The following is a 9,017-nucleotide window of genomic DNA, read 5'->3' as shown; positions in this document are numbered from 1 at the left end:
TTTCACAGTTTTACAAGGGTTCGGAAAAAGCCTTGCAAAAAACCAAACGAGAAACAATATTTAGATGCACTAAAGGGGTTAAGTACCCAATCGGGGCATCTTGATATTATTGAGTAACTTTAAAGTTAATATCTGGATTATCTCCTAAGCTTGGCTAACGCTGAGCTCTTCTCCCTCAGCAACTGTCAATATCTTTGAAGTACACGGGGTGATGTAAAAAAATGTTATCAGAAGTGAGTGCTAGACATTTTTTGGAATACTACGTGATAGATCCGCTCATATACTCATCTCAACACTTCCTTTTTTACTCTGGGAGATCAAGTCCGAAATAGTAATAAAATAGCAATGCAGATTTATAATGGAACTTGAACTCAAACCAAGTTCTATCATATCTCGTGAATCAGCCATTGAACCTAACCTAATATTTTTATGACGTCGATGAGTTCAGTTAAGTATCGACATAAGATATCTGAAAACTAAGCTTAAATCAAAACCAAAAAAAATTAATTTCCGACTTAAATTAAAAAAAAAAATAATAATTGTAAATATTTACTTAACACTTTCATAATGATATATAATTTTTTGAGAATTTTTTAAAACAACACCTTCCATCAACATCAACATTGCTTTAGTTTTTATTTGACTAGGACAACGATTTTACACACATAATTAACATATAGACATATACATACATAAATACATAGTAGTTGTATGTAACAATGAGATGCCACCCGAACTTAAACATAATAACGCGTAAACATACAGATATCAACATTTAAAAGCTAAGTTAGTGAGTTTTGACACAGTTTTGAAATTGGAAAATTTCTAAGCAATTAATATTAAATTAAACAAAAATATTTTGTTCATTGTCACTTTGTTGCAGTTTCAATTATGGCCAATCATAAAAAATATAGCACAAATTTCTGTACATTTGTACACAAATCTCAATTCCATCGTTTACCAACACTGGACTAAACGAGATGGCGCTTTACAGTAATTTCGCTGCGATCAGCATTAAGAACAGGGTGCCCAATGAGAGCTGTAGGGGACTAGCCGCATCTGATACGCTCTTATCCACCGGCAACACCACTATCACAGGGCGATTATTGGCCTTTTGCAAATCACGATAGTTATTCTTCAACGTTATTTTTTCCTCATTTTGGATCTGCTTGAAATTGTCAACCTGAGTCCAAACAAATAAATACAAAAATTATAAAAATATAACACCATTCAACACAAAAGAACGCACCTGCTCCAAAGTGACTGGGAATGTTTCGCTGAGCACGATCCAGGTCACCGCCTCGGCGCAGGTGGGAGTAGTCAGAGAACCCGCATAAGTCATATAACCGTTGAGTTTCGGGAAGAGTTGACGCACAACAAAAGGATTCTTCATGCGCACGGGTTCGTTGATTTTGTCGAAATCCTTCACATCATCCAAGTATTCGACGATTTGGTCGATAGCTTCGTTACGCTCGTTCGAGACATGATAGAGTACAGCTATAACGGCTAGACCGTCCTTGAAATTCGACGCCATGGTCACATTGGCATAACGCTTGTTGCGACTCACTATATGCGCCTCGAGTGGGTAACGCACGTTGTTGATGGTGTGCTCGGACCACCAATGCAAGTGCACTTGCTCGACAACATATTCGTCAATTAATGGACCGCCTTCCACCTCCATTTCATTGTTAAAGTTCGCCAGTTGAACTGTGTATCAGAAATATTAGATTCGAGGCATTTATAAAATTGATTATTATAATCGAAAATTATTCTAATTAATGATTAATTAAAGCAAATTTTCTACTCACTGGAATGTCCGTTATTCACGACTGTCACACCGCTCTGTTTATCTTCGAAGTTGTCAAGTTTGAGTTCGTCAAACACACCCTTCAATGATTTCGTTATGCTCAGATCGATTGGACTTTGAAGAGTGCCGGTATCACAAATGCCACCCCAGCTTGGAAAAGCTGATTTAATAAATTCGGAAAAGAAAACAGAAAAATATGCAAATAATTATTTTTGTAGAGATTAGAATATAATCGTTTCAAAAATTAACAGCGCAAATACATAAGAAGTGTAATACTTTTAGAGAAACGTTTGAGTTTGTCATTTTTAAAGCTTAGGGAAGCTTAAAGAATCTTAATGAATTTTTATTGAAGAGGCATTTTACTAAATAAATAAAAAAAATTATGTAAATGTACAGAATTCAATGTATTTTATTAATTCTCGATTTCTTAAAAAAAAAATTGATTTCCCTTATCCGGTAGGTGATCACCTGAAAGACCTCCGCAAAAGGTGTCAGGCGCTGATAAAAATTTTTCTGCTTAATATTATCTCAAACTCAAAAACCAAACAAAACAGTATTATTACAATAAATGAGTATAGAGCTTACCGGACATAGTCGTAGGACCACCCAAAAAATTTAATGTTTAATCAAATGGCATCTTCCCAAGAAGATCTTTTGTAAAAAAAAATTATGTACACTTTAGATTGAACCTCTCTCTCTGTCTGACCTCTTTGATCATTATCTGACAAATATCTGTAGGAAGTTCGTGTGAAAGTTTCATGTCTGGCAGTCTAGCCGTTTCGAAAAATTTTTCATACAGACTTAAAAATGGCATTTCGAGGAAAAGGCTAAGTTATAAAATCTTAAAAATTCGGCCATAACTCCAAAACTATTTGCCGGATAAACTTTGAATTTTTGAAGATTTTTTTCAAATATATTCGATGTATAGTACATACATACATATTGCAGAAAAATTCGATTTTTTTAAATTCATTTGAGATTATATTATCTATTATTGATTATGCTTGTTGTTTGTTCGATTCGCCACTCGTCAAGTTTAGGGAACTAATTACAATCTAATCTACAATGCAATCGTAATGATGAATATGTCCAATTGTCAACATTTTTGAGTTTTCAGCTGTCACAAAGCCTGGCTACAATTAGGGATTGTTGTTTAGTTATTGTAAGTAATTAAGAAGTAATTACAGATAAGGCTACAAAAACTCCCAATGAAAATTTAGTATCTATCGGAAATTACGGAAGATAAAATAACAATTAGTTAATTTTCTGAAGTGAATAACAATTTTACATTTTTTGGTAATTTTTTTTAAGTTTATTTTTATACTATTCCAACATGTTGCCAAAGAGTATAATAGTTTTGTTCACCTAACATTTGTAAGCATTACCTAAAACTAAGCGAGATAGATATAACACACATATATAAATAATTATGTTGACTAGTTATGGTCCGGGTGACTGTATGGCTGTCCATTCGACCGTCCATGCAAGCTGTAACTTGAGTGAAAATTGAGATATCTTGATGAAACTTGGTGCATTCTATTCATGTGCATTCTATTCATATAGTAAAAAAATAGTACGAGTTCGAAGTTGAACATAGTCGAACCACTGCCACGCCCACAAATTACCATTAACCGAAAACACGTAAAGTGACATAACTAAGCACCAAATTAAGATATAAAGCTGTAATTTGGCACAGAGAAACGCGGTTGCAAAGGTCACTTGTGGGCAAAAAATGTTTGAAAAAGTGGGCGTGACCACGCTCTTTAATAAGTTTAATGTACATATCTCTTAAATCACTAAAGCCACAACAACCAAATTTGTTAAGCCCAAATATTAAGATAATTATAAGAACTTCTACCGACAGTGTGAACATTGATTAAATCGGTTGATAACCCCGTATAACGGTAATTTTAAAAACCTAAACAAGAAAAAACGTTAACTAACCGAAGCTGATATACCCTTCACAAGTGCATTTCTTTTAGTAACTATGTGTTCAGTTTATATGGAAGCTATATGCTATAGTAATCCGATCTCAACAATTTATTCGGAGATCACATAGTTGCTTTAGAAAATAATCCATACCAAATTTCGTGAATATATCTTGTCAAATGCAAAAGTTTTCCATACAAGAACTTTTTTCCGATCGTTCAGGTTGTATGGCAGCTATATGTTATAGTTAACCGATCTGAACAATATCTTCGGAGATTACATTATTGCCCTAAAAAATAACTTGTGCCAACTTTTGTGAAGATACATTGTCAAATGTGAAAGCTTTCCATACAAGAACTTGAAAGTTCTTAGTTAAAAGTTCCACTTTTAAGTGATAATATTTTGGATTCATGATTTCTTTAAAGTTTGCCATCTTATGACCAAACAAGTAAGTATTTTAGTTGCGATTCGAGCTATTGCTTGCGATATAATAGTCAGCCACATTCTTCACTCGACTACCCTCGTAAGTGCATACAGTGGATTTTTAGATTGGCAGAAGCATATATGTATTAAGAAAGAAAAGCTCTCAAATATAAGTATGGGCTAATTAATATTAATATACTACAAAGCTATGTATGCCGTAGCATGTGTAGTGTGTCCACTACGCTTAACTAATTCTTCAATTACCCACAATTCATGTGAAATAGCGCACACATTTAGACTCAGTCTAGCTTTTTTACGCTCAGATTAGCATTTTAAATTGCATGAATTGCGCCAAAAATTTAGCTAACCACTAAGGCACTTTATGCGCTGGAAGACAGGTGATGGACTGAGCGTCTCCTACGGGTGTCATTGCCCGACATTCGGCCACAACAACAATAGCGATGAATAAAAAATAATAAAAACACTTTCTCAAATTGCGCGAATTAAGCAAAGAAACGAAGACACAAGTGGAAGCGCAAGGGCACTTTATTTTCATTTGCATATACATATACATACATACGAATACAAATGTTTATACATACATATTTACATATGTGGAAATTAATATATATGCGCTAATTTTGCAATTATACGCTTGACAATAGCTGCCCAGTCTATATAATAACAGTAAAAATTTAGAATGACCATTTCGCTGCCACTAGTCTCCCGGAGTATCCCATACAAATATACTTCAGTATGTAGTTACATATGTATGTATGTCTCTGGTATAATGAGGGGTGGAGCAATTTAGCAATTTACGCGCCAAACCCCAGAATGCCACAAATTATAGGAATTTAAAGTGGCTAAAGCATGCATTGCACGGTGACAATGGAATTAGCGATCAAATGTGGGCTAATGCTAGCATACAAACAGACATGAAAATATATTAGGGTTTTCCTTAATAATTTTAAAAAATATATCGAATTTTAATATTGTTTTTAGAAAACATTTGAAAGAACAGCTTGTTCTATAAATATTCAAATAATTAATTTTTTTACTTTCGTCCAATACCAGAAACTATCAAGTTTTTTGTAATTGTTGTGCTAAGAGCATTATTTTCTGAGTTTTATCAAATAATATTAAGCATTTCTGAAAAATTAAATTTTTGCTTTGAATTATAAAAAAATTGTATGAATGCTATATCTTTAATGGATGGTAACATGAGGGTTAGCTTAATGTTTCGGGATTAGAGAATAAAAACAAATATTAATTATTATATATATCACATGGCGATATTGTTTCATCAGTTTGTTTATAATTTGTAGTTTCGGAAACAACATTTGGACGACATTCACGAAATTGGTCTAGAAGTCTTCGAGCTCGATTGAATTCAGCATACCAATCGATAAGCATTGGTCCTTAATGGGGCTTCATCGCCAAAAATTGTATTAAGTTCATCGATGCTTTGTTGTCGAGTTAATTTATATCGAAAATAGTAAAAAATAAACGCGCGAAAATGTTGCCAATTTGAATCCTCTTTTCGGTCGAGATGAATATTTTAAGTTCCGACAAATGAAAAAAAATACCGTTTGCAAATTTCAAAACGATATCTTAAAAACTGAGGGACTGGATTCAACATATATACAGACCAGACAGACGGACAGACGGATTTCATTATTAAATACTCTTCGACGACCAAAATTAATTATAGGAAAACGCTGCTAATCACTAGGAAAATAATGTAATGATTTTTTCAGGAGAGGTGTATGAAGATTCAAGCTAGCATAATATAACGGGTGATCCAAGTAGAGGTACTTTTCAAAATAGCTTTTTTTTGACAGATCAAGCTTGAGTCGTGTCAAGCTGTCATGTTATTTTTGTTAAGTACTGAAAAGATTGAAGAGCTATATTTCATCTAGAAAAAAACAAGGGCTTGGTGTGCTTTGCTGTTGGAATCATTGATCGATATTTCTTAAAAAATGATGCCGGTGAGAACGTAACCGTCAATGGTGACCTTTATCGCGAGGTGATAACCGACTATTTGATGCCTGAAATTGAAGCTTGTGATCGTGGCGACATTTGGTTTGAACAAGACGGCGCCACTTCCCACACATCGCATCAACAAATAGATTTATCGAGAGAATACTTCGGTGAGCAGCTACTTTTCCCGTTTTGGGCCAGTCGATTAGTCATCAAGATCTTAGATTTTTCCAGTGGCGACATAAAAAGTCTAAAGTCTATGCGGACAATCCCGCTTCGATTCAGGACTTGGAGCAAATCATCACTCGTGTCGTTCGCCAGTTACCACTCGAAATACTCGAACGAGTCATCGAAAATTGGACTCAACGGATGGACTATATGAAACGTAGCTGCGGTCAATATTTGAAAAAGATAATCTTCAAAAAATAAATATCAATATTCAATTCTTTCAAATGATAATAAATATTTCCCATTAAATTTGAAGTTTCTATGTTTCGGTGTTTTTTCTTTGAAAAAATAGGCGACTTCGAAATGGATCACCCTTTATGTATATTTCATACAAGTTTTGAAGTATTCAAAGGCGAAATTGGAATTACGTCACTGTGTGACATACTGCCACCTAGTTTCGACTTCAGCTGCAGAAAATTTCAGTAAAAAAACTCATTTCTTTACTTAAGGGTCACCCTAATACATAAAGATACTCTAAATTGACATACTTGGTGCGATTGCAACTCAAAAAGCTTTTGTATTATTTATATTATTACACAAAGACCAATCACACATTCTATTCAAATTAATATAATTTTCGGTACAAAAATAATTTTCGGTACACTTGACTACAACTCAACAAGTGCGTCAAATTTTGTGGACACTTACGTGAATTAAGCTATTTATATAAATTGAATTTATGCCACAATTACCTTCGTCTAAATCCCGGTTGGGATAGCTCCAATGTGAGGCGTCTGTGCGCTGCAGACCCAAGAGTAGAAGAAGCGCTGCAAATAGAGAATTAAATAATTTAAAAATATTATCAAAATATTCAACTAATTTTTTTGCACGGAAATGCCATTGTGCTTCCTAAAGCACACAAAAAATGCGAAAAAAAAATTATGGAGACATCATGAAATGCACTGGCATTGCAGAAATTACCTAAAAATATACGAAGCATTCAGCGATTTTTCACCTTTCATAATTCGCCCGAAAATTCGTTTTAATTGCCGGTAATAAAAACTTTGCCAAATTCTCAAAATAAAAACATAAACAAGTATGTATGTAAGTATGTCTGTGCACGTCGCCGCCCTTTCGAGTTTCATAAGCGTTTTCGTGTTGATTTGAAGCGCGCCGATGTTTGAAAGCGTGTGCCACTTCCGCGTCACGACGACACGCTAACAACGTCAGTCAGCTATGTAGCTAGCTGAGCAGCGAGCAAGTGAATGATCAACTCTTGCCAAAATGAACAGCGTGCAACAAGTGATACACATTTGTGCGACGAAAGTCGCGTTCCAGGGTGAACGGCGTGGTTTAAAAGAAATACTTAACAAATCAAAGCTTTTCTTGATATTTTTGATATTTTTGAGCCTTAGCTTGCGTTATTACAAAAACAGAAACCATCAATATGAAGGGGCCAGAAAACATTTTCAAACAAGTTTTTACAGCATACGCCTTTTTTCAATTCATGTTAATCCGATAGTAGTACTGTTAATAATAAATGTGAACATTTCTGAAATTTTTGGCTTGTTGAACTACTTGTATAAAGCAGTTTAATCAACACATGATCAAATTTGACCCGGACTGTACGAAATTTTTCATTACCATTTTTACGAACGACCATTGAAATCAAAAAATTTCAGAAATTTTTGCCTTGTGGAAATTAATTATAAGATGATCAAATTTGACCCGGACTGGCTTAAATTTTTTTTTACAAATTGAACATTGAAATCAAAAAATTTCAGAAATTTTTGCCTTGTGAAACTCTAATAGTAGTTTAATTATCACATGATCAATTATCATGATCATGGTTTAAATTTTTTTACCATTTTTACGAAAGAAGAAACATTTAACAACGAGTTTGCTTGAAGTTTTTTGATTCCAATGGAATCACGCCTACAGAATAGTTGAAAATGTTGAGGAAGTGTTTTGAGGAGTATACTTGTGTGGTGTACTTGTGTGGTGTATTTGTGTGGATAACATCGAAAAAGTTAAAGAAACAAGGCTTGAAATCGTCGTGTTGGCATCTGAGAAAGGTCAGATAATCAAAAACATCTCTTATGGAACGACTAAGCCATTTTGGTTAATATTTAGAATATGACGCGTGTCATTTCTAGGCGTCTATCAAATGACTTCAATCCTTTGCTAAAATGACGTCGAGTAGAGGTCGCAAAATAGATGCTTTTTAAAGTAGTTAAGGATCCATCATTACTGATCAGGAGACTTGGTTTTATGAATATAGCGCCGAAACTGTCCAAACGAAAGCCATCAAAACCAAGATCTTTAACAAGATTATCGAAGTATTTGAGTTATCGAATCGAAATCATGCACATATCGGCACTATAGGTGAATTTTTTTATACTTCCATACATATTTTTTATTTGTGATGTTTATTATAGATTTTGTGTAACGGAAGTTACAAGTTTTGATCAGTTTGAGTCAAATTTGATCGATGATGTTACGAAACTGTTTGATTGACGATAGACTTCGGATTGACTGGTTAAAAAAACGAAAAAAAAACTTATAAAATACCCATAGCCTGGGTCCTAAGAGCTGAATTGTGTGGACGTACTGTCGGTTTCTACGAAACGCCTAATAGAAAGTATTTATAAAGTTCGCGCTTCATTCATCGCTTCTACACATATGAATCATTCTCTCGAAAACTTGGTGT

The 9,017-nt window shown here is 34.1% G+C and overlaps 1 protein-coding gene across 2 annotated transcripts in view; it reads right to left on the bottom strand.

Moving 5' to 3' along the window:
• Positions 1 to 606: 606 nt before the first annotated feature.
• Positions 607 to 9,017, bottom strand: part of LOC120782879 (carbonic anhydrase 2) — a 30,822-nt gene continuing 22,411 nt past the window's right edge. Inside the window, exons 1-5 of one of the 2 annotated variants that reach the window (XM_040115426.1) lie at positions 7,289 to 7,550; positions 7,060 to 7,134; positions 1,809 to 1,967; positions 1,250 to 1,707; positions 607 to 1,183 (exon numbers count right to left, since the gene is read on the bottom strand). In XM_040115426.1, the coding sequence (XP_039971360.1) occupies positions 989 to 1,183; positions 1,250 to 1,707; positions 1,809 to 1,967; positions 7,060 to 7,134; positions 7,289 to 7,307 (906 nt within the window). In that variant the 5' untranslated portion in view covers positions 7,308 to 7,550 and the 3' untranslated portion in view covers positions 607 to 988. Of the gene's footprint in view, positions 1,184 to 1,249; positions 1,708 to 1,808; positions 1,968 to 7,059; positions 7,135 to 7,288; positions 7,551 to 9,017 lie in introns of those variants that run through there. The other variant, XM_040115425.1, reaches the window with a different exon arrangement.

The sequence above is a fragment of the Bactrocera tryoni genome, chromosome 1 (assembly GCF_016617805.1).
Source record: "Bactrocera tryoni isolate S06 chromosome 1, CSIRO_BtryS06_freeze2, whole genome shotgun sequence".
In the NCBI taxonomy this organism is placed as follows: domain Eukaryota; kingdom Metazoa; phylum Arthropoda; class Insecta; order Diptera; family Tephritidae; genus Bactrocera; species Bactrocera tryoni.
This window is presented reverse-complemented; position numbering and strand designations above follow the sequence as displayed.